The sequence below is a fragment of the Aotus nancymaae genome, unplaced genomic scaffold (assembly GCF_030222135.1).
Source record: "Aotus nancymaae isolate 86718 unplaced genomic scaffold, 86718_ANA_hifiasm-v0.15.2.pri h1tg000051l, whole genome shotgun sequence".
Classification (NCBI taxonomy): domain Eukaryota; kingdom Metazoa; phylum Chordata; class Mammalia; order Primates; family Aotidae; genus Aotus; species Aotus nancymaae.
The window spans coordinates 21,374,027-21,400,018 of NW_026988465.1; the positions used below are offsets into that span (position 1 = coordinate 21,374,027).

At 45.7% G+C, this 25,992-nt stretch overlaps 1 protein-coding gene and 1 pseudogene across 11 annotated transcripts in view; one reads left to right on the plus strand and one right to left on the minus strand.

The window, feature by feature from the left end:
* The window catches only part of KIAA0319 (KIAA0319 ortholog), a 104,896-nt gene that overhangs the window by 42,283 nt on the left and 36,621 nt on the right, over positions 1 to 25,992 (minus strand). For 6 of the 11 annotated variants that reach the window (XM_064363046.1, XM_064363038.1, XM_064363043.1 and 3 more), the window contains exons 1-2: positions 9,964 to 11,156; positions 3,349 to 3,541 (exon numbers count right to left, since the gene is read on the minus strand). In XM_064363046.1, the coding sequence (XP_064219116.1) occupies positions 3,349 to 3,541; positions 9,964 to 10,896 (1,126 nt within the window). In that variant the 5' untranslated portion in view covers positions 10,897 to 11,156. Of the gene's footprint in view, positions 1 to 3,348; positions 3,542 to 9,963; positions 11,157 to 16,133; positions 16,294 to 19,756; positions 19,807 to 25,992 lie in introns of those variants that run through there. The other 5 variants (XM_064363045.1, XM_064363040.1, XM_064363039.1 and 2 more) reach the window with 2 other exon arrangements.
* On the plus strand, positions 24,118 to 25,700 carry LOC135269270 (actin-like; annotated as a pseudogene).

Genomic DNA, 25,992 nt, shown 5'->3' on the forward strand with positions numbered 1-25,992 from the left:
GTGGGCCTCAAGATCTTTACCCTAGAACAGTTTTGGTGAATTTCACCTTTGCCATGTAAATCGATAGCTTATCTTCACAGGTGCAGGACAAGGGACAGGGCTCCATCGTCCCTCTGCTCACCTGAGACAAATGCATATCTAATTTGCTTTTCTGCCCTATTGTTTATGTAAAAATGCAGATTCACTGAGTCAGACGAGACATAAGTGACTATTCCTCTACACCCTCTCACAAGTACATTGTGTGTTCAGTGAGAGGCTGATCAAAGATTCAAAAGAATGCAACCTTTGTCTCTTATCTACCTATGACCTAAAATACCCCCTTCCGGTTGCCCTGCCTTTCTGGACTGAACCAGTGTGCATCTCACACATACTGACTGATGCCATGTCTCTCTAAAATGTATAAAACCAAGGTGGTCAGGCACAGTGGCTGGCACCTGTAATCCCAGCACTTTGGGAGGCTGAGGCAGGCGGATCACCTGAGGGCAGAAGTTCAAGACCAGGCCGACCACCACGGAGAAACTGTCTCTACTAAAAATACAAAAATGAGCCAGGCGTGGTTGTGGGTGCCTGTAATCCCAGCTACTCAGGAGGCTGAGGCAGGATAATCGCTTGAACTTTGGAGACAGAGGTTGCAGTGAGCCGAGGTCGTGCCACTGCACTCCAGCCCGGGTGACAGAGCAAGATTCCGTCTCAAAACAAACAAACAAGCTGTACCCTGACCACCTTGGGTACACGGCTTGGGTACAGGACCTCCTGAGACTGTGTCCCTCGTACGTTCTTATCCTTGCCAAAATAAACTTTCTAAATTAATGAGACCTGTCTCAGATACTTTTGGTTCACAGACTGCAGGAGACTAGACTATGCTATTGAAACTATAACTCTTTGATACATGAATTATTTTGAGCTTTTTTTTTTTTTTTTTTTTGAGAAATAGCAAAGAGGAGCTCTGAAAACAGAAGTTACTCCTTTGTAAGGGGAACTGGTATCCACAAAGGAAATCTCCATTAGTTTTGTTTTGAGACAGAGTCTCGCTCTGTTGCCCAGGCTGGAGTGCAGTGGTGTGATCTCAGCTCACTGCAACCTCCGTCTCCTGGGTTCAAGCAATTCTCCTGCCTCAGCCTCCCAAGTAGCTGGGATTACACGTGTATGCCACCACGCCTGGCTATGTTTTTTTGTTTGTTTTGTTTTGGTTTTTTTTGAGACAGAATCTCGCTGTCACCCAGGCTGGAGTATAGTGGAGCAATCTTGGCTCATTGTAACCTCCGCCTCCCAGGTTCAAGCGATTCTCCTGCCTCAGCCTCCCGAGTAGCAGGGACTACAGGCGCACACCACCACACCCCTCTAACTTTTGTATTTTTAGTAGAGATGGGGTTTCACCATGTTGGCCAGGATGGTCTCAATCTCTTGACCTCGTGATCCGCCCACCTCAGCCTCCCAAAGTGCTGGGATTACAGGCGTGAGCCACCGCACCAGGCCAGAAATCCCCATTTGTAACAATGTCCCTTTCTATACCAGGAAGAGAAGGTGACTAAATCCCAAGGGATCCCCATCAGTGGAGAAGGTCCTGACAAATCTGCATAATAAGCCCCACTCTTGCTTACTTTGCTGTTCTGGGCACCTCTGGCCACTTGGCTTCCCCACAACCTTATTTTCTTGTTTTAGTTCAAGATGCTATATAAGCCAGAGTTCCAGGCCACCTCTTTGAGATTTCCTCATTTCCCTGGGTATCCCTCATGTATAGGTAAGATGTACATGTTAGAACTTGGTTTTTTTCTCTTGTTAATCTATCTTTTGTTAAAGGGTCACTAGTCTAGAACTTAGAAGGGTAGATGGGAAGTGGTTTTATCCTCCTCCGTAGAACTCTCTCCCTCCTTTCTTCCCAGATTCTAGCTTTCCTCTTTATCTCCCACCTCTCTGGCACAACTACCCAATCAGTTTTACAGGCTCCTTCTGCACTGTCAGCTCCTTATATAATGATGTCCCTCAAGTCCCAGTACTCAGGCCTCTCCTTAGCTCACTCCCGCTGTCTCCCCAGATGATCTTCTATGTCCTTCATGCCTTCAGCTGTCACCTCCACACTGATGACTTGTAATCCTTTATGTTCAGCCCAGCTGCTCATCTAATTTCAGTTCTGTATTTTCATACATCTTAGCATCCTCTTCCTCCATCTTTACATTCATTCAGTCACTCATCAAATCCTTCTGATTCTGCTCCCTTGCTATCTCCTGAATCTAGTTTCTTCCCTCCATTCCTGCAGCCATTCACCATAGCCTTTCCATGGATCTTGCTGCCTCTAGTCAACTTAGTCAACTCCACACTATTTTCTTTTTCTTTTGTTTTCATTTTTTACTTTTGTTGAGACAGAGTCTTTCTCTGTCGCCCAGGCTGGAGTACAGTGGCACTGTCTCAGCTCACTGCAACCACTGCCTCCAAGTTCCAGCAATTCTCCTGCCTCAACTTCCCAAGTAGGTGGGATTACAGGCGTGCACCACCATGCCCAGTTCTATCTATCTATCTATTTATTTATTTATTTATTTAGTAGAGATGGGGTTTCACCATGTTGGCCAGGCTGGTCTCCAACTCCTGACCTCATGATCCACCCGCCTGGGCCTCCCAAAAGGCTGGGATTACAGATGGGAGCCACCACGCCTGGCCAACACTATTTTCTTAATACAAATCTGATCATTTTGCTTTCCTGCTTAAAACCATTCAGAGATTCTCTACACCCATCCAGTAAAGTGCAGAATCTTTAGCATAAAATACATGATCTTTCCAGTTCTTACCCTGCTTGCCACCCCAGTTCCAGCCACACTGAATCCCTTACACTTCTTCCAGAATGTCCCGTGAGCTCCCGAACTTCTGTTTTTTTGCATAGGCGATGAATGAGATGACGATGAAGCACTGAGCATACTGCCTGGCACTCTATAGGTGCTCAGTAAATATAACGATCACTATCATCATTAAACATGTCGCTCCCTCAACCTGAACAACAGGTCAATGCCATTTTTGCTGGCTCACTCTACCCTAGCATCATCTCCTCTGGAAAGGCATCCCTGGGCCCTCCTAGTGGGTCAAGGTGCCCCTCTGCCTCCACAGCAGCCTCTTACAGCACTCACCATAGTGTATCAGAACCACCTCTTTAACTGTTAGTCTCTTCTCCTGGACTGTGGAGTCCCTGAGGGAAAAGACAATGTCTTATTCCTCTTTTTGTTCCCAGTATGCAGCACCGTTTCTGGCTAGATGCTCAAAATGTGCCTGGAGGGAATGAGTCAACTTTGAAAGCTGTCACTATCAAATTCTACAGCCTGTCTTCAGTACGTTTCTTCCAATTGTATTTTTAAAAGTTACCTGTCCTGGGAGCAGTGGTAGGAGATATGGGTCGTTCAGATGGGGTGGACCCAGAGAGGGCTGTGCTAGTGGGAGGTGTTGGGACGCTGTGCTCTGTACTCCCTGCGGTGACTGTGAGCACTGGACTTTTCTCCACGGTGGCTGGGCTGAGCTCCGGGCTTGTTGGCGGAGGACTATGGGAAGCCATTAGAACCTGAGAGATCAATTACAAAGATAAATAGTTACAAAACAACAACAACAACAACAACAGTTCAATTCTTCCAGCAACTCAGTGTTAACCAACCTTTTTCATAAATTAGCTTCAGTAATGTTTGAAATGCCATGACGAATATTCCAAAACTCTCAAGTACACTCTTTGCCATCTATGAGAAATATAAGGCAACTCTGGGTTGGACAATTAGTACAGGTGAACACACACTCAAAATAAAGAATGAGAAAGTAATTACAGTAGCCCCTAAACTAATCAGTTCACTGGACTGAATGTTTCTGCCCCACACCTCCCCCCACACCCCACGGATTCATTTGGTGAAATCCTAACCCTCAATGTGGTAGTATTTGGAGGTAGGGCCTTTGGGAAGTAAAGAGATTATGAGGATAAAGCCTTCATAAATGGGACTAGTGCCCTTCTAAGAAGAGGAGAGACAGCTAGCTAGTTCTCTTTCCTCCATGTCAGGACACAGCAAAAAGATGACTACCTACAAACCAAGAAACCCTCACAAGAACCCAACGCTGCTGGCATCCTGATCTCAGCCCTCCAAACTTCAGAACTGTGAGTTATACACGGTTAAGCCACCAGATCATGGTTGATCTGGCTAGGCTTTGCGCCCCCACCCAAATCCCATCTTGAATTATAATCCCCATGTGTCAAGGAAGAGACCAGATGGAGGAAACTGGATCATGGGGATGGTTTCCTCCATGCTGTTCTTGCAATAGTGAGTTCTCACCAGATCTGGTGGTTATATAAGCATCTGCCATTTCCCCTGCTTGCTCTCTCTCACCTGCCGCCATGACTGCAAGTTCCCTGAGTCCTCCCAAGCCATCCAGAACTGTGTGTCAATTAAACCTCTTTCCTTTATAAATGGCCTAGTCTTGGGTATGGCTTTATAGCAGTGTGAGAATGGACTAATACAATGGTATTTTGTTGCAGCAGCACAAGCTGACTGAGACAATCACTAAAGCAACAATTGAAGACAATCAAATAATTCAATAGACAATAGGCTTCTAGAGTAAATCATCTTTATTCATTTTATCCATTATGTATAACCGATAACTTAAAGTTATAGAGTTAGTCATGTTAAAGTTTTTTAATTAAATAATGTGTGCCAGGGGGAAAATTCTCATAATATGATAATAAAATATCTTCTGAGACTTAAAGTCAATAACTGTGTGGAGCCAGGTAAGTAAAATTCTTAGACTAAGAATACAGAAGACCCACAGAGGCCATGTACAGTGAGAAACGCACAGAAAGAAAAGCTATAATTCAAATGTAAATCAGAGAGGGGGGCATTGGTGCTAACTGAAAAGACAACTACTCTTCTACAATTGAGAAAAGTGAGTAAGGATACAGCATAAATTTTGTGCTTGGAGGTGTGATCACTGGTATCACCACTAATAGTAACTGAGTTCCCACTGGGTTCCAGATATTTACTAGGCAACTTGTGAAACCTTCTCCAACTAAATTTCCAGAACCAAGGCAAGAAAAAAAAAAAAAAAAAAAAAAAATGAAATAATGAAATTAAGCTGTATGATCAAACTAAGAGAAACCAATTGACCCACATTTTAAAAATCAGGTAGTGGGTCTACTATACAATTTTAAGATGTTTGATTTAACTGAATTTTCAGGCATCTGGGTTTGTGAAGTGAGTGCTGTGGATTAAGCTGTGACTCTCTAAGAATCGTATGAAATTTAGAATTACTACAAACCAGGGCTGCAGAATATGTGTGCACAGCATTTTATACTAATCCCATGGGATAAATTGAGGGTTTTTTTGGTTTTTTTTGTTTGTTTGTTTTTTGTTTTTAGTTTTATGAAGTCCTGAAAAATTATTGCCAAGCTGAAATAAAGAATGAAGGTAGGCAGTGGTCAGAGAAATGAAGGTACCTTGGGTCAAGGCCACTAAGCCAGAAATGGCTGAGGGGGAAGAAAACCCTTGTCCTGCTCTTCTCTAAAACATTCACTTTTCCAGCATGCTGCGTCTCCAGGCTGGAATCAGATGCCAGTTCTTTCCTTCACTATTCAGTAATCCGCCCACAACCTCCACCACAGAACTCCTCACCAAGTCATCAGGACGACACACCCCTCCAAAGGAAAATGGATCCTCTATGGAAGCCACTGAGCACCAGCATCGCCCACTTCAGCCTTCAAGTTCGGCTGGGCCTCGTCAGTAAAAGTCCCAAATGGCTCTTGTTTCTATGTTCTCTACTCATTTACTTTAAAACAGCTTGTTTTAGGTGATTTCTCTAGTCTGGTCCACTGGAAAACACAGTTGCAAAAATGTCCTTTATCCTCTACAAGTTTGATCTTGATTTATTTTCCGTAGATGTCCTATTCAATGGCACTATTTCATGCATAGTGCTGTTATGAATATTCATGTACAAGTTTCTATATAGACATGTTTTGTTTCTCTTGTGTAAATACCCAGAAGTGAAATTGCTGAGTCATATGATAACTGCATTTAACGTTTTGAAAAAATGCAAGACTGTCTTCCACAGCAGCTACACTAGGGCCAGGCATAGTGGCTCAAACCTATAATCCCAGCATTTTAGGAGGCCAAGGCGGGAGGACTGTTTAAGCCCATGAGTTTGCAACCAGGCTGGACAACATAGTGAGACTCTATCTCTACAAAAATAAAAATAAAAATAAAAAAGTAGCTAGGCTTTGTGGTGCACACGACATAGTCCCAGCTACTGAGGCAAGAGAATCACTTGAGCCCAGGGGTTTAAGGCTGCAGTAAGCCATGCTGCACCGCAGCATTTCAAGCTGGGTGCAGAACAAGACCCTATCTCTCAAAAAACAAAAACGAACCAAAGTGGCTGCAACATCTCACATTCCCACTAGCAGGGTACGAGAGTTCCAGTTTCTCTACATCCTTATTAACACTTATGATCTGTTTTTAGTTTTTCTCTAGCTATCTAGTAGATGTGAAGTATCTCATTGTGGTTTTGATTTGCATTTCCCTAAAGATTAGTGGTGCTCAGCATCTTTTCATGTGTTTTTTGGCCATTCTCCTATGATCTTTGGAGAAATTCTATTCAGATCCTTTGCCCATGTTTGAATTAGGCTATTTGTCTTTTTTTTTTTTTTTTTTAAGATGGAGTTTTGCTCTTGTTACCCAGGCTGGAGTGCAATGGCGCGATCTCGGCTCACCGCAACCTCAGCCTCCTGGGTTCAGGCAATTTTCCTGCCTCAACCTCCCAAGTAGCTGGGACTACAGGCGCGTGCCACCGTGCCCAGCTAATTTTTTGTATTTTTACTGCAGATGGGGTTTCACCATGTTGACCAGGATGATCTCGATCTCTTGACCTCATGATCCACCCACCTCGGCCTCCCAAAGTGCTGGGATTACAGGCGTGAGCCACCGCGCCCGGCCTATTTGTCTTTTTATTATTAAGTTGTGGGAGTTATTTATATATTCAGCATATACAATATTTATGGTCTATTTATCCCATTTTGTGATATATTTATCCCATCAAGAAAGCTTCCCTTTCTTGATGTTGTCATCTGAAATACAAAAGCTTCTACTTTTGATTAATTCGAATTTACCATTTTTCTATTTTAATCCTATGCTTTTGATGTACTAACTGCCTAGCCCAAGTTTACAAAGATTTATACTGAGTTTTCTTCCAAGTCTTTTATAGTTTTAACTTATATTGAAATCATTGGTCCATTCTGAGTTAATTTTTTAAAAATAAGGTAGGAAGTAGGGGTCTAAATTTATTCTTTTGCATGTAAGTGTCCAGCTGTCCTAACACCATTTGTTGAAAAGACTATTCTTTCCCCATTAAATTTTCTAGGTACCTTTACCAAATACAATTTAACTATTTTACATATTTTTTTTTTTGGTGAGAGAAGAGATCTTAGTTTATGTCATGAATTCCAAACTTGGCACTGTGTCACAATGAAATAATGTTTCTTTTGTTTCTTTTTGTTTTAAGAGAGGGGGTCTCACTATCTTGCCCAGGCTGGCCTCTAACTCTTAGGCCCAAGCAATTCTCCTACCTCTGCCTCCCAAGTACTTGGGATTACAGGTGTACATCGGTGTATTGGGCTTGAATATATGGTTTCTTATTATGCTATGCATCTAATTTTTATGAACACTTATTCAAAGATTGTTTACACATCTCTTGTACTTCAGAGGAAAATTTGTATTTCAGTGGAAGACAGCATATTATCAGCAGGGCGAGGTGGCTCACATACGTAATCCTACCACTTTGGGAGGCCAAGGCAGGCAGATCACTTGAGCTCAGGAGTTTGAGACCAACCTGGGCAACATGGCGAAATCCTGTCTCTAACAAAAATATAAAATATCAGCCGGGTATGGTGGTACGCGCCTGTAGTCCCAGCTACCTTGGTGGGGCCGAGGTGGGAGGATTGCTTGAGCCCAGGAGGTCGAGGCTGCAGTAAGCTGAGATCACACCGCTGCACTCCAGCCTGGGTGACAAAGTGAGACCCTGTCTCAAAAAATTAAAATAAAATAAAAATAAATAAAAAACATAGTATCTACTGGATACCCCTCCAGGTTGTCTGACTTTAGTGGTTCTTGTATTTGAGCTATTTTTACAACTCTGTAAGTTGCAGGTCACTGATAACAATGTAATATACTTCTTATCTATAGACATATAAATTCTCCCCTGCCTGCTAGAGGTTCAACTCAACTCCCTCCTTTCCTCACTGGAAACCCAGTTTTGCCTCTATTTGAACATTCATTTCAATATATTTTTAAATCTATGATTGTGTCTGTTCTTCAGGTTTTCTGGTAGGATAATTATAATCTCCTAGTTCCCTCAGTGATTAATGAGTAGAATCAAATCTCTAAATGAGTAGAATCAAATCTCTAACACATGTTCATTTTATATCTAAACAATTCACAATTTCACCTATTTAGATAATTATCTTTTAACAAAACCAACCTCAAAGAACTAACGAGCCAAAGGATTTTTAATAGAGCTTGATTTCAGAGAGTTCCATCTGTATAAACCAGGAAGCAAATGACTTGGCAGCATGAAAGAGGGTAAATTATATTAATATTTACTTATATGTGTAAATATGACTAATCTTTAATACTTTCAGATTATTTTTAATGGAAAGTTTTTTCATTTTAATCCAGTTATAAGTACAGAAAAATATAGACACTTCGAAGTTCAAAAAATATAAGCAGAAAAAAATCTTCTGATTAAATCTTGGCTGGGTGCCGTAGCTCATGCCTGTAATCCCAGCACTATGGGAGGCCGAGGCGGGTGGATCACTTGAGGTCAGGAGTTCCAGGCCAGCCTGGCCAACATGGCAAAATTCTGTCTCTACTAAAAAGTAGAAAACTTAGCCGGGCATGGTGGTGCACGCCTATAGTCACAGCTACTTGAGAGGCTGACGCAGGAGAATAGGTTGAGCCAGGGAGGCGGAGGTGGCAGTGAGCCAAGATCGTGCCACTGCACTCCAGCCTGGGCGACAGAACAAGACTGTCTCAAAAAGAAAAGAAAAGAAAAGAAAAGAAAACTCACATGTAAAAATGACTTCTAGACCCTTTTTAGTGACTTTTCATGGTTGAGATTGTGATGTATAGTCAATTCAATCCAGCATTCCTCACTTACTCTAACGTAAGCACTGGAATTTTAAAAAGGAAAACTTTTCCTTTAAAAAATTCTTAAAGGACTCCCAGGTTCCTTTTTGACTTCATTTCCACGTAGGCCTCAGCTTCCTCTGATCAACATGCCGACCACATTCTCGAGTCCTGACCAGGGTCCAAACAAGCAGCCTCTGAGCTCTCTAGCTGCCTCTGCTTGCCACACACGTCTCCTTCTCCATCTCCCTGGCCTCCTGCCCTTCATACTTGGGCTTTCCACCTGCTTTTGAAATCGTTCCATCCAGTGACTCTCATTCGTTATTAACCTGAGCTTTTTCATGGAACTTTTTATGGCGCTTAAGTTCTCTCCTCGTATCTCTCTCGTCCTATCCAACTGTTCATGATGCTTTGTGTTTCCAGCAGCCAAAGCACCTGGTCGGTCTGGAAGAAACCTACTAGTGTGATTGTCAAAGCCCCTGGGTGGGTGTGTGTGCTGGCTCCAGAGACGGAGATACTATCTCCCTTAAATATTGGTAGAGGCATCTCTAGGGAGAAGTGCTAAGTCATTACGAGCAGGCTGACTCCTGAAGGCAGAACTGTTTGTTCTTTTTAACAGCCTGGTCATGGAGGCATAGCAAAGGAACAAGATGTTCTGCTTCCTAGAAATCTCTGAGAGACAGTTATCTTGCTTGCCACACCTGAGACAGGTGCCATTAGGAGGAACCTACTTATGCTGTACAGCCTGAAAGAGTGCCCTGCTCCTGAAACCCAGCCCCTCCTGCGGTCTGCCGCGCTCAGCCCTTCCCACCCGCAACCATGTCCTGAACACACCCACCTCTTTTCCAGAGCTGCTGCTGGATTGTCCCTGGAGCTGAGAAGCCTTTTCTTTCTCCAACACCTCTCCTGAAGACGGAGTGGTCGCCAAGGGAAGCAACACACTTCTCTCAGGGAGTTTTGGGGCATGGGTTGAAGCAGACTCATTCAGGTGATGGAGCTCAGGGTCCTGCTGCTTCTCCACTGGCACCGTGGGGCCATCTCCAGCAGAGGAGTTGAAGCCCCCCTCGCTGCCCGGCAGCAGGCCCCAGTCCGGGTACTCAGCACCCTCTCTGGGCTCCTGCTTGCCACTGGGTTGCAAGAGGTCCTTCTCCAGCTCGCGGTAGTCAGCTGAGTACTCAGACATCTCCTCTAGGCCCCGATCTTTGCCTAGAAAGGGCAAGTCCTTTCTGATATCCTCCGGTGAGTCCCCCCAGGTCCCCGAGGGGGAGCCCCTGTTCAGCATCATGTCCCCATAGTCCAGCAGCTGTGCAGGCCTCTGAACAGGCCTGAGCACAAACGTGAGGTAAGACCTGATCGGGCCCATCTTCTTGGGCTCACAGTTCTCTTTGTGGGGGCAGCTCACCAGGTAGCAGCGGCCCTCCAACCACCAGGCCAGGTCACAGCTGGGCAGATCACAGCACGCAGCCGTGCAGTCTACCACAGGGAAGGTGTGAGACACCCGCATGCTTCTGGTGGTTTCCAGGTTAGGTGAAATGACTGCATTGGAATACGTCCTCCCCTCACTGCACTGCTTACAGGAACAACCTGTAAACAAAGCAGTTTCTAATGAGGGAGAGAGGCACAGCACAGGGACGCACCTCCAGCTTAAGAAACCAGGAAAAGGGAGTCTTCTCAATCCCTGACCAGTCTGGCAAGCAAATAAACAATCAGCATTTCCCACAGAAAGATCACCGCATGATCTTAAAGTCAGTCCGTCAAACCATCCATCCATACATTCATCCTTCTACCTTCCCACCCACTCATTCATCCTCTGTCCACTCATCCTTCTATTCATTCTTCCATCCATCCTTCCTCCTATCCTTCCACCTTTCTACCCATCCATCTATCCATCCTTCACTCACATACCCATCCATCTACCTTTCCACCCACCCATTCATCTGTCTTTCTAATCTTCTATCTTTCCACTCATCCATCCATCCCTCCAACCCTCCATGCATCCACCCACTCATCCATCCATCCCTCCATCCCTCCACATCCACCCACTCATCCATCCATCCCTCCATCCCTCCACACATCCACCCACTCATCCATCCATCCACCCCTCCACGCATCCACCCACTCATCCATCTATCCATCCATCCCTCCATGCATCCACCCATTCATCCATCAATCCATCCATCCCTCCATGCATCCACCCACTCATCCATCCATCCCTCCATGCATCCACTCACTCATCCATCCATCCATCCCTCCATCCCTCCACGCATCCACCCATTCATCCATCCATCCATCCATCCCTCCATCCCTCCACGCATCTACCCACTCATCCATGCATCCATCCATCCATCCTTCCAACCCTCCACGTATCCACCCACTCATCCATCCATCCATCCATCCCTCCACCCCTCCACGCATCCACCCATTCATCCATCAATCCCTCCATCCCTCCATGCATCCACCCACTCATCCATCCATCCCTCCACACATCCACTCACTCATCCATCCATCCATCCCTCCATCCCTCCATGCATCCACCCACTCATCCATCCATCCCTCCACGCATCCACCCACTCATCCATCCATCCATCCATCCATCCCTCCATCCCTCCACGCATCCACCCACTCATCCATCCATCCATCCCTCCATCCCTCCAGGCATCCACCCACTCATCCATCCATCCATCCATCCCTCCATCCCTCCAGGCATCCACCTACTCATCCATCCAGAGATTCCTGCACCTGTCCATGCACCCTTCCATCCATTTGTTCTCTCTTCATATAGTTTCACTCCACTTACTTACATTATTTATAATACTTTGCTCCTCACATAAAATTCAACTATACAGGTTTACTTTACAAAATAGCATCATATCTTTGTTGCATTGTTGTTGTTAATTGATTTTTTTAAAAAGTCTCACAGGCTATTTTAAATTGTATGGATGGATAAATTGACAGGAAAGCAAACTGTCACAGGGAGGCAAGGAGACCTTTGTCTGGCAGACGCCTTCAACTCAAAGCTTAGGGCAGTGTTGAGTGCAGCTGGAGGTAGCAGATTCCTTGGCACACCTCTGGCGTACGCCTTCCATTGTCCTGCAAAACATCACCTGAATGGGGGCTGTTTCGATATACATACCTTAAAAGCAAAGATCTTAAGGCTAAAGTTGTTTGAGAAGGTGGGGCTCCCAACAATGAAATCATTCTTCATTTGGTCCAAGTTGCCATAATTACTTCAGAATCTATTAGACACACTCAAGGAAGCTCTTCAAGAGCTATCAAACTAGAGACCAGGGAGCCTGTCGCCCATGTTTGTACGCTCTATAAATCCTAGCCTGATCTGTGGGCATAGTAGTTACTTGATGATTGTTGACAAATTAATAAAATCACTGGTTAGCACTTACAAAGGTAAAAAAGATAGAGAAGGCTGAGTGTGATGGGTCATACCTGTAATCCCAGCACTTTGGGAGGCCAATGTGGGAGGACTACTTAAGCCCAAGAGGTTGAGGCTGTAGTGAGCCATGATGGCACCACTGCACTCCAGCCCAGGTGACAGAGCAAGACCCTATCTCAGAAAAAAAAAAAAGCACCTAGAAGCACCTGCACCTTCTTGAATCTCCACCTGGTTAGACCCTCCTGCCTCCACCATGTCCATCAAGGTGACCCAGAGGTCCTACAAGGTGTCCGCCTCTGGCCCCTGGGCCTTTAGCAGCCACTCCTACACAAGTGGGCCCAGTGCCTGCATCAGCTCCTTGACCTTCTCTAGAGTGGACAGCAGCAGCAGCTTCCAAGGTGGCCCGGGAACCAGTATGGGTCTGGGTGGAGGCTATGGTGGGACTAGTGGTATGGAAGACATCACAGCCATCACAGTCAACGAGAGCCTGCTGAGCCCCCTTAAGCTGGAGGTGGACCCCAACATCCAGGCCGTGAGCACCCAGGAGAAGGAGCAGATCAAGACCCTCAACAACAAGTTTGCCTCCTTTATCAACAAGGTGTGGGTTCCTGGAGCGGCAGAACAAGATGCTGGAGACCAGGTGGAGCCTCCTGCAGCAGCAGAAGATGGCTCAGAGGAACACAGACCACATGTTTGAGAGCTACATCAACCTTCAGCAGCAGCTGGACACGCTGGGCCAGGAAAAGCTGAAGCTGGAGGCTGAGTATGGCAACATGCCAGGGCTGGTGGAGGACTTCAAGAACAAGTACAAGGACAAGATCAATAATTTTACAGAAGGTTGGGCGCAGTGGCTCACACCTGTAATCCCAGCACTTTGGGAGGCCAAGGCGGGTGAACACCTGAGGTCAGGAGTTCAAGACCAGCCGGACCAGCATGGTGAAACCCTGTCTCTACTAAAAATACAAAAACTGGCTGGGCGTAGGTGGTAGGTGCCTGTAATTCCAGCTGTTTGGGAGGCTGAGGCAGGAGAATCACTTGAATCCAGGAGGCAGAGGTTGCAGTGAGCTGAGATCCTGCCATTGTACTCCAGCCTGGATGACAGAGTGAGACTCCATCTCCAAAAAAAAAAAAGAACCACAAATAATTTTAGAGATGGAGAATGAATTTGTCCTCATCAAGAAGGATGTGGATGAAGCTTACATGAACAAGGTAGAGCTGGAGTCTTTCCTGGAGGGGCTGAATAATGAGATCAACTTCCTCAGGCAGCTGCATGAAGAGGAGATCCGGGAGCTGCAGTCCCAGATGTCGGACACATTCGTGGTGCTGTCCACGGACAACAGCCGCTCCCTGGACATAGACAGCATCATTGCTGAGGTCAAGGCCCAGTGCAAGGAGATCACCAACCACAGCAGGGGTGGGGCTGAGAGCCTGCACCAGACCAAGTATGAGGAGGTGCAGGCGCTGGCTGGGAAGCACAGGGATGACTTGCATCGTGCAAAGACGGAGATCCCTGAGATGAACCAAAACAGCAGCTGGCTCCAGGCTGAGACTGAGGGCCTCAAAGGCCAGAGGGCTTCCCTAGAGGACACCATCGTGGATGCCGAGCAGCATGGGGAGCTGGCCATTAAGGATGCCAGTGCCAAGCTGTCCCGGCTAGAGGTTGCCCCGCAGCAGCCATGCAGGACATAGCACAGCAGCTGTGTGAGTACCAGGAGCTGATGATCATCAAGCAAACCTGGACATCTAGATCGTCACCTGCAGGAAGCTGCTGAAGGACAAAGGGAGCTGGCTGGAGTCTGGGATGCAGAACATGAGTTTCTGTATGAAGACCAGCAGTGGCTACTCAGATGAACTGAGCTCGGCCTATGGGGGCCTCACAAGCCCTGGCCTCAGCTACAGCCTGGGCTCCAGTTTTGTCTCTGGTGGGTGCTCCAGCTCTTTCAGCCACACCAGCTCCTTCAGGGCCATGGTTGTGAAGAAGATCAAGATCCATGATAGAAAGCTGGTATCTGAGTCCTCTGATGTCCTGCCCAAGTGAATGGCCACAGCACCCCCTCCCAGCCCACCCCCTCCTGTGGCTGCCCCAGAGCCTGTAGGGGAGGCTGCTGTGCAGGGGAGCACAGGGAACAGAAGACCCACCAGAGGCTCGGCCCTTCCTTCAGCCCACCCACAGCGGAGCTCACTCCCTGGGGTACCCCCGCTTGCCTATGCCTCTAGCTACAAAACAATTCAATTGGTTTTTTTCCAAAATAAAGCCTCAGCTAGTTCTGCCAAATGCCTCCCCCAACAACAAAAAAAGATGGAAGATGAGGAAATTGCAAATAACATTTATTGGGATGCAATAACTCAGGAATTGATATTTTGAATTAACGGAGAAAACCACCTCAAAGGCAAAAGGAATGAAAAAGTAGAGATTTGCAAGGAAAAAAATATGGGTCTCTAAACATTAATGACATCATCTAAAACATGAATGAAGGTATTTTCTGGAGCATATTAAACATGAAATAAGGGGATATTTTGTCTTACACGCTAAGCAGCAGTGAGTTTAATAAGCTGGGTGGTGGAGGGAGTAAGTGACCTGCCAGTCATGGCAGGGCTTTTCCAGTGGCAGGACTGTCTGGAGTGGCCCTCACATCATGTAAGATGGAGCTGCCCAAAATTTGAGTGCTTCTAAATCATCTCCAGGTGCTGCTGAAAACCCAGATCCCCGACCCACACCCAGGAGTTCTAATCCAGTAGGTCTGGAGTGTGGCATGAGAAACCACATTTTAACAAGGGTCTCTCGGCCCGGTGCGGCGGCTCACATCTGTATTCTCAGCACTTTGAGAGGCTGAGGTGGATCATGAGGTCAGAAGTTCAAGACCAGCCTGGCCGAGACGGTGAAACCCCGTCTCTACTAAAAATACAAACATTAGCCGGGCGTGGTGGCAGGCGCTGTAATCCCAGCTACTCAGGAGGCTGAGGCAGGAGAATCGCTTGAACCTGGTGGGGCAGAGGTTGCAGTGAGCCGAGATTGCAATACTGCACTCTAGCCTGGGCGACAGAGTGAGACTCTGTCTCAAAAAGTAAAAAATAAAATAAAATAAACAAGGGTCTCTCTAAGGTCATCTTCATTCTGGCTTTGTTTCACTTTGTCAAATGATACGTAACAGTTTTTCTAGTCACCTCACCACCCTTAATCCTTGGTACACTCAGAGGGGCTGAGCTGGACCAGCCTGGCCATGGATCACCATTAATGATGCTCACCAATGATGTTTTGCCATGAGTGTATCCACCACCAGCGAAGTGAGTATAGTAAAAATAAAGATTTCCGACAAAAGAAAGTCTGGCCTTTCTGATTAGATCTAGTATGCAATTCTTTTCAATATACAAACATAAAGTTTTCCTAGTATATGTGAAATGTGATTTTATTTTCCCATGAAACAGTCATGATAATAATAATTTAAATTCCTGTTTACAGAAAACCACTCATGCATGAGGTCTGCCTTTCATGCTTTTACATGTAAAAGAACTCTGGTGCAAAGCAAACCAACAGCACCTTCACCTCAGGTGGGTCTGAGTTGCTTACACTAGACAAGAAGCTCATGCCCAACACAGGTATCTCCAGAGTAGTGGTTTACCTGCAATTGTCAGCAGCAGCAGCAATGAAGACAGCACACCTGTAGGGGCTGCCATTCTGCACCGCACAGTGGGTGATGCCAGGCTTCTGAAGCAGCCCTGAAGAGCGTTTGGTGCAAGCTTTCTTTGATGTTTTTCAGGAACCAGATTTGGCCTCAAGAACTTCAAAGGAAACACAGGAAAGAAGAAGGAAGAAAATAAGTAAATGTGGAAACATCCAAAATTATTTCTATCATTCATTCATGTCAGTGGGAAGCCTGTCCTGGTCACATCACAGAGCCACATCCCAGGCATCCATCCACCCAGAGAGTTTGTTCAAATAGCCAGTACATCTTCTAAGAAGGCCAAGGAATGTTACGCTCACTCTCCTTACAAGCTGTGTAAATAAACTAAGACCAACCAAATGAGAAACACAAAGGCTATTTCTTCAGAGCTTGTTATAGCAAGGCAGTCAGCTACCATTGCTTGTGTTTAGCAGAGACTCAAAGACAGGCAGAGCAGAAGAAAAGCTTTAGAGTGGAGAAAGGGAAAGCCTCAGGTGTGCTCTAATCGGAGGCTGTTGCCGGGGAGGCTGCAGGTGGCTCACTAGAAGTAGGGCATCCTACGTGGTTGGTTAAGAAGGCACGTCTGGCTTTCTCTTACTGGTCCAATGTTGGAAGAAGGGATTAAAATGAAGGTAGCCACTAGTTATTAATCAAGTCCTGGTCATTCAGAGCTGATTGTTACAGAAGTTACTGTGTAGCTTCTAGGATTGTTTTTCGAGATAGCAATCTGGCTTCCTGGAAGTTTGACTTAGAGCAGGTTGGCTTCCTAGGCTGCTTATTGCAGATAAGGGACTGGTGTCCTGGGCTGTGGATTGTCGGTCAAAATTCTATTTTATGTTTGATCTGGCCATTGTCTGCTTTTATATACAGGCTCTCAAAGCTAAAACTATGAAATAATGATGGAATAAATCATACTACTATATTTCATAAATTTTTTTTTTTTTGAGACAGTCTCGCACTGTCATCCAGGCTGAAGTGCAGTGGCGGAATCTCGGCTCACTGCAACATCTGCCTCCTGGGTTCAAGTGAGTCTCGTGCCTCAGCCTCTGAGTAGGTGGCACTACAGGCATGTACTACCACACCCAGCTAATTTTTATATTTTTAGTAGAGATGGGGTTTTGCCATGTTGGCCAGGCTGGTCTCAAACTCCTGGCCTCAAGTGATCTGCCTGTCTTGGCCTTGCAAAGATTACAGGCATGAGCCATCATGCCCAGCCTCTATTTCATTAATTCTAACACATAAATATTTTTACATTTTACCATTTCTGATATCAGGATGTCCTACAGTTGCAGAAGGCCATGTGCCAGGCAGGAAGTGGGTGGCACTGCTTATGCATGCACATCAGCTGTGCAGAACTGGGGTCAGAGTCTTGGAAGAACATCCCGAAGACAACACAAAGCACCCTCCTAAGAAATGCTGCCTCCCCCAAGCTCATCGTGGCACATAGGCAATATCTGTCCTAAGAAATGCCGCCTCCCCCAAGCTCATCGTGGCACATAGGCAATATCTGTCCTAAGAAATGCCGCCTCCCCCACGCTCATGATGGCACATAGGCAATATCTGTCCTAAGAAATGCCGCCTCCCCCAAGCTCATCGTGGCACATAGGCAATATCTGTCCTAAGAAATGCCGCCTCCTCCACGCTCATCTTGGCACATAGGCAATATCTGTCCTAAGAAATGGCCGCCTACCCCAAGCTCATCGTGGCACATAGGCAATATCTGTCCTAAGAAATGGCCGCCTACCCCAAGCTCATCGTGGCACATAGGCAATATCTGTCCTAAGAAATGCCGCCTCCCTCACGCTCATCGTGGCACATAGGCAATATCTGTCCTAAGAAATGCCGCCTCCCTCACGCTCATCGTGGCACATAGGCAATATCTGTCCTAAGAAATGCTGCCTCCCCCAAGCTCATGGTGGCACATAGGCAATATCTGTCCTAAGAAATGCCGCCTCCCCCAAGCTCATGATGGTACACAGGCAATATCTGGAAAAGCCTCAGGTATCAGTAAATGCACTGACAAGTTATTGGGCAGGAAGAAAATTTAGGAATACCTTAATGTATGTCACTTATATGTTCCTTTTTACATATGCACAAGAATGATTCATGATAAAAATCTGTCTAAGCACCCCCTCAATCTCTTTCAATTTGTTTAAAACTCTAAGTGAGAAGAAAGTGACATATCTTGGCTTAGTTGACAGCATTTTTTCCTTAGTGGTATTTAAAATAATTGTGCATCTTATTAAATACAATCATAAGCGTCTTACGTTGAATTGAATTTAATTAATATAAGCACTTTATTTTTGCCTGGTACTTTCTCAGTGTGATCTTCACAACAACTCAGACAGTATTATTATCTCTGCATTAGATGATAGAATTGAGGTTTGGAAAAAGTGAACTGGTTTGCTCAAGGCAGAAGAATCAGTACAAGGCAGTCTGGACTTGGAGCTGCACTCCAAGTGCTTGTTATTTCAAATATGTAACAAAGGCTCCCAGGAGGAAACACGCAAGTTCACGTTCAAAACACCTAGATGAGGTTTCCTAACGTGGTGTCAGAATCCTCCGGTGAGTTGCCAGTTGGCATGTTGTAGTAAACTAGATTTTAGTTACAGTTCACACCATTCTCTCCCACCCACCCCACTTTATTCCTCCTCCCTCCACACAGAGGATGTGTGGATAAAACCTTATGGGAAGGTAAGACTCTTCCTTACTCCTGTTTCCAGAAGCCCTGCAGTACTTTTAGAAATTTGTAAGTGTTGGCCAGGCGCAGTGGATCACGCCTGTAATCCCAGCACTCTGGGAGGCCAAGGTGGGTGGATCACCACACATCGTGAGTTCAAGACCAGCCTGGCCAACATGGTGAAACCCCGTCTCTACTAAAAATACAATAATTAGCTGGGCGCAGTGCCAGGCACCTGTAATCCCAGCTACTTGGGAGGCTGAGGCAGGAGAATGGCTTGAACCCAGGAGGCGGAGGTTGCAGTGAGTACACCATTGCTCTCCAGCCTGGGTGACAGAGTGAGACTCTGTCTCAAAAAAAAAAAAAAAGAAAAAGGAATTTATAAGCGTCCTAGGGATGAAAAAGTGAGAAGGAAACACCGCGACAGGTATCTCCAGTCAGTTATTTCAGAACTCTGGCAGCCTAGGGGAGGCAGAAAATGACGGAAAGGACAAGGAGCCTGCAAACAAATCAAACCTTAAGATGGTGCCTGGAAGTTCTAGGCCTTGTTTTTGAGTTTAATCGAGACACAACTCAAATCATGAGAGTGCCGTCTGTTGAACTGCACCTAGGGACCTGCCACCGACCGGAGCACAGGAGTGCCTAGCCTGACACCATCGCTGGCCATGTTCTGGGTAGGTGAAAAGGATCTTTAAGGTCCAGAGTTGGGCTGAGTTAGACCAATGGACAGGGAAGAACCAGAGCACAGGTGAGCTAAGGTGAGGTCAGGAGGTGGGTGTAACGCCTCTGTGTCAGTACAACAGATCTGAGGCTATCAGAACACCGCTCTGATAAGGTAAAATGGAGGGTGAAAACGAAGCATTTCATATGTTTCATGCCTAAAACCTTAGAGGAAGAATACCTGGTTGTGCAAAGTTTGCCACCAATAACTTCCTTTGCTTCCAGTGAGGAAAATATGGTTCGAGATTGGAGGTGGAAGGGAAGACTAGCCATCTTCCATCTGCAGCCATTGACCACTTCCTAACCAAAGAGTGAGAGAACAGCAACTGGTTTCCCAGAAATGACATTTATTCAGCTCCCCAAGGTGCTGGGGCCCAGAATAGCAACACTGCTATCAGCCAGGGATAACTGGTCAAGAACCCCATGGATAAAGATTGAGCCTCCACAGTACCATATGGTACCTTCAGGCAAATTAAGAAAAGGCAGCTGTAAGAGAAGATACAGCTCTGAAGGCACACAGTCTGGCAAATGGACTGTAAACCAAATGCCCAATCCCATGGCCCTTTGGCGAATGCCTTTGGTTGTGCAAGGTACAACTTTCACAGTCATATTGTACCTGGAAAGCAATTCATTGTCATTATCTCAGTGCAAACTTACAGGTGCTCAGCATAAAAAGCATTTCCCATTCTCAACAGAGGTACCTTAATTCAAGAAAATGATGTGTCTCCATTTCCTCAACATTAAAAGGCATATGGACTAGATGTTATCAAAAAATCCTTCAGCTCCAATAGCTTATAAGTGTTGCTTTTTTTTGTTTTTGTTTTGAGACAGAGTTTCGCTCTTGTCACCCAGGCTGGAGTGCAATGGCATGATCTCAGCTCACAGCAACCTCTGCCTCCTGGGTTCAAGCAATTCTCCTGCCTCAGCCTCTTGAGTAGCTAGGATTACAGGCACCTGCCACCATGCCCAGCTAATTTTTGTATTTTTAGTAGAGATGGGGTTTTACCATGTTGGCCAGGCTGGTCTTGAACTCATGACCTCACATGATCCACTTGCCTTGGCCTCTCAAAGTGCTGAGATTACAGACATGAGCCACTGTGCCCGGCCAAGTGTTGCTTTTTAAATACATAGTTAATTAGTACTTTATGGGTTAAATAATGCTTCACATATCTTATTTTATCTACTTGTGGCAACTGTTTCTGATTTAGGAGTTCTCAATTCTCATTTTACAGGGAAGGATGCTAAGTTTCACAGTCAGCCTTTAGACTGAAGACCTCAAGCTTTCGCTGTGGCACCCCCACCCTCCTCGATGGTTCTGTGAAGTTCATCCACTCCATTCTGGATTACCTACGACCTTCCTTACTTATTATTCAGTCTACGAATGACCCAGTTCTCTTGATGAACTCGTGCTCTCTCCTGCTCCGTGCCTTTTGCCCACTGCACTGTAGTTTTCTGTCATTAAAAAGGCAGAATTTACATAGAAAGCCTGTCAAGTTCCTTAACAATTTTCATCAAAGGTAAAGCTGAACTGAGAGACAAAATAGAACTTTTAAAATAAGGCTTCACAAGTTCAAAATGTTATAAATAGTACAAACCCAGATATCCTTCCACAAACTCTGCATGGATCAATTTTATACATGTAAAGACCTGAAAGGAAACGTCCCCCCACGGTGAAAGCTGGCGAGAATAATACATGCTTTTTTTCTTTTCCTTGTTTGCTTCCTTTCTGATCTGTATTTTTTCTATTTTTTATAAATTGAACACATCTTACCTTTACATTAATAAAATATGCTTGTAGTTTTCATTTTTATAGAAAACAGATATTTTAACATGGTCATTCTCACACAGATTTTTAAACAAAATTACCGAGAGATGTTGGAATGGATATTTCTGACTCCACATCTTTCTGGCCAGATCTTGTTCCTCAATCTCATCCCTTCTCTAGGTTTCCTGTCACGCATGACCATCTGAGAAGCCTCACCCCAGCTGAATTCCCTCCCTTCTTCGGGTGATGGTGATGACATCATTGATTCAGAGATGGGATAAGGCTCTGACTGGTGTCAGAGAATGAATGAGATGTGGGGATAGGGTGAGCCCGGAGATGGGGCTAGAAATGGGAAAAGCACAGAAATGTATTCTGCAAGGACTGATGGAGCACTTCCTGTGCCAGGACATGGACAAGGAAGGGATGAAGGTCAAGGATGCAGAGAATGAGGCTCAAGGCTAAGATGAAGGTGACTGTGGCAAAGACTGCCAGTTCAGTGAACATTCTCCATTTATTCCTTAGTAATAAAACTCACATAATTATCTGGGGCCCCAGAATATCCAGCTAACAGACTACATTTCCCAGCCTCCCCTGACCCTTTGCAGCTTAGTGTGGTCATGTGATTATGCACTGGTCAAAGAGATAACTACTGAATAAAACTTCTGAGGAAAGCTCTTTTTGTCCTCTTCATCTCTTCTTCTTCCTGCTGCCTAGAATAGAATACAAGTTCTGGTGCCATAGCAGCCATCTAGGGAGACACGGGGACCTTGAGAAAGCAAGCCAGTGCTGGGGAGATGGAAGGAGCTGGGTCCTGAAAGACATGGCACTGCCTACAGCCCCAGACAGCCAACCTTTGAATTATCTCTCTTTTTTTTTGAGATAGAGTTTCACTCTTGTTGCCCAGGCTGGAGTGCAATGGCATGATCTCAGCTCACCAAAACCTCTGCCTCCCAGGTTCAAGTGATTCTCTTGCCTCAGCCTCCCGAGTAGCTGGGATTACAGGCATGCGCCACCACGTCCAGCTAATTTTTTGTATTTTTAGTAGAGATGGGGTATCTCCATGTTGGTCAGGCTGGTCTCGAACTCCCAACCTCAGGTGATCTGCCCACCTCGGCTTCCCAAAGTGCTGGGATTACAGGTATAAACCACGCCGCCCAGCCTTTTTTTTTTTTTTGAGACAGAGTCTTGCTGTATCACCCAGTCTAGAGTGCAATGGTGTAATCTTGGCTCACTGAAACCTCTGCCTCTTGGGTTCAAGCAATTCTCTTGACTCAGCCTCTCAAGTAGCTGGGACTACAGTCATGTGCACCAAGCCCAGCTAATTTTTTGTATTTTTAGTAAAGACAGGGTTTCTCCATGTTGGTCAGGCTGGTCTCGAACTCCCGAAATCAGGGGATTCCCCCCTCCACCCCACCTCAGCCTTCCAAAGTGCTGGGATTACAGGTGTGAGCCACTGTGCCCAGCCCAACCTTTGAATTCTTGAGAAGGAAATAAACTTTTCTCTCATTTAAGCCACTGCTTATCTTGAACATTCGTTTCTAAGAAGCCAGGCCGGGTGTGGTGGCTCACGCCTATAATCCAAGCATTTTGGAAGGCGGAGGTGGGTGGATCACCTGAGGTCAGGAGTTTGAGACCAGCCTGACCAACATGGTGAAACCCCATCTCTACTAAAAATACAAAAGTTAACTGGGTGTGGTGGCTCATGCCTGTAGTCCCAGTTACTTGGGAGGCTGAGGTAGGTTGAACCTGGGAGGCGGAAGTTGTAGTGAGTTGAGATCGCACCATTGCACTTCAGCCTGGGCAACAAGAGGGAGACTCTAGCTCAAAAAAAAAAAAAAAAGAGAAGAGAGGAGAAAGGAGAACAGAGAGAGGAGAGAGAGGACAGGAGAAGAGAAGCCAGACTACTTTTATCTGATAAGTGACACTACTTAGCCATTTTTTTTTTTTCTCCAGCTTATGGGTTATAAAATTCACTGGTTCAGGTAAGATTAAAGCAGACACCTACAGTGAGTAACGGCTGCTTTATGGAGAATGCATGTACTATAAAGCCAAATGAGAAACTAGTCATTTTTAAAGTGGCAGATATACTCCTGAATTCTGAAATCACTTATATGATAGCTAATATGCTTTCTTATAGAAGCAATTAATTTTTTAGGTGCGTGTATATTTTCTCTCCAACTAAAATGTAAACTTCCTAAGGGACCAATTTAAAACATAAGCTAATACATTTATACTTCTAGGTTTTACTTATTTCTTATCTACTAATATTAATAATTTTAGTTAAAAAATGTTTAAGTATGCATTTTAAATAAAAAATATGTTCCTTTAGTTAAAAATATTTTTTAAAATGATATGATTTCAAAATTGCTCCTCTACATGCCAAATAACTTTGCAATCCCCAACTGTGAACGAAGTAATTGGCAGCATAGAAAGAAGATGCTTAAATGACTATTTTTAAGTCTCAAGGAGAAGACAACTTAAAAAATAAACAGAAGATTAAATTATATCCCTCTCTCTTCAAATTCTAACAATTAACAACAACCAGATGGGAGACATAGCAGAACACTAGCCCGGTCACCACTGCCAGCCCGCACCCCTGCTCTCCCGCCGCTCCACTGCCCCTCTCCTCTGCCAACCGCAAAGGACGAAGAGGTCCATGCACTCAGTCAGTGACAATGGCTCCAGCGAATGCAAAGCTGGCTTTGCTGGGGACATGGGGACGATACCCCACATCCATGTTTCCCTGCATCGTCAGGTGCCCCTGGCACTAGGGTGTGATGGTGGGCATGAGCTAGAGGGACTTCTACATGGGCAACGAGGCCCATCCTGACCCTGAGTTACCCCCTTGAGCAGGGCATTGTCATCAACTGGGACAACATGGAGAAGATATGGCACCACACCTTCCAGAACGAGCTGTGTGTGGCCCCAGAGAAGCACCCAGCACTGCTGACTGAGGCACCCCTGAACCCCAAGGCCAACAGAGAGAAGATGGCTGAGATCCTGTTTGAGACCTTCAACACCCTCAGCCATGTTCGTGGCTATCCAGGCCGTGCTGTCCCTCTATGCCGCTGGGTGCACCAGCGGCACTGTCATGGACTCTGGAGACAGGGTCACCCACATGGTGCCCATCTACGAGGGCTATGCCTTCCCCCATGCCATCCCGCATCTCGACCTGGCTGGCCAGGACCTGACTGACTACCTCATAAAGATCCTCACAGTGTGGCTACACCTTCACCACCGTGGCCAAGCAGGAGATCCTCCATCACATCGCCCTGGACTTCGAGCAGATGGCCACCACTGCATCCTTCTCCTCCCTGGAGAAGAGCTAGGAGCTGCCTGACGGCCAGGTCTTCACCATCGGCAACAAGAGGTTCTGGTGTCGGGAGGCGCTGTTCCAGCCTTCCTTCCTGGGCATGGAATCTTGCAACATCCATGAGACCACCTTCAACTCCATCATAGTGTTACGTGGACATCCTCAAAGACCTGTACGCCAACATGGTGCTGTCCGGCAGCACCAGCATGTACCCAGGCATCACTGACAGGATGCAGAAGGAGATCATAGCCCTAGTGTGACGAGGATCACGTCGGGGTTACCACTTGAGACGATGATTCCAACTTGTGGAGGTTTGTTCTGCAGACCTTGACTTAACCACGGATGAATGAATGCACTTTTACACCTAGTACAGTAAATTTGAGTGGGCTAGGGATGGTAGCTGCTTTTAGAGGGCAATTGCAGCTGATTCTGATTCCTTGTTCTTTTTGCATTTAGTATAGATTGAATAACAGAGGTTCTAAGTTAACAGATTTGTGGATAATTAACATGGTTAACAGAGTGGTTTTACGAATGACGAAAAGGTTTTGGTTCGGGGCCTAGAATAAACACCATTAATGGGTAATTCCTTTTCAGCTTTCTCCTGAGAGGGCCATCCAGCGTGAAGGTTACATAGGCAAACAAATCAGAGTGCAGACAAAGGAATGTGGGGTAAACAGACTTAACTAGGGAAGCTTTTATTGTCTTTAAATTTTTACCTTATGACTTAATACTTTAAGAAGAACTGGCTGCTTTTAGCCTGTTCCATTAAAACTTTTCAGCCTTCCAAAAGGTTTGAGACTATAATCTTCTAATCTTCCGTAATATTTTGCCAGCCACCCCGAGTGGATCCCAACACCCTGGCACCCAGCACCGTGATCAAGATCACCGCATCCCCAGAGTGCAAGTACTCAGTGTGGATGAGCGGCGCCATCCTGGCCTCACTGTCCACCTTCCAGCAGATGTGGATCAGCAAGCAGGAGTACAACGAGTCAGTCCCCTCCATCGTCCACTGCAAATGATTCTAAATGGACTGCGAGTGATGCGTAGCATTTGCTGCATGGGTTAGTTCAGAACTATAAATTTGCCCCTGGCAAATGCATACACCTCATGCTAGCCTCAACGAAACTGGAATAAGCCTTCAAAAAAAAAAATAGTCGTTGAAGCTTGTATCTGGTATCAGCACTGGATTGTAGAACTTGTTGCTGATTTTGACCTTGTATTCAAGTTAACTGTTGCCCTTGGTACTTGGTTAATACTCTGTAGATATCTTTGATTTCAACCCTTAGCACATGTGGCTTGGTCACTTCGTGGCTCAGGTAAGAACGTGCTTGTGGCAGAC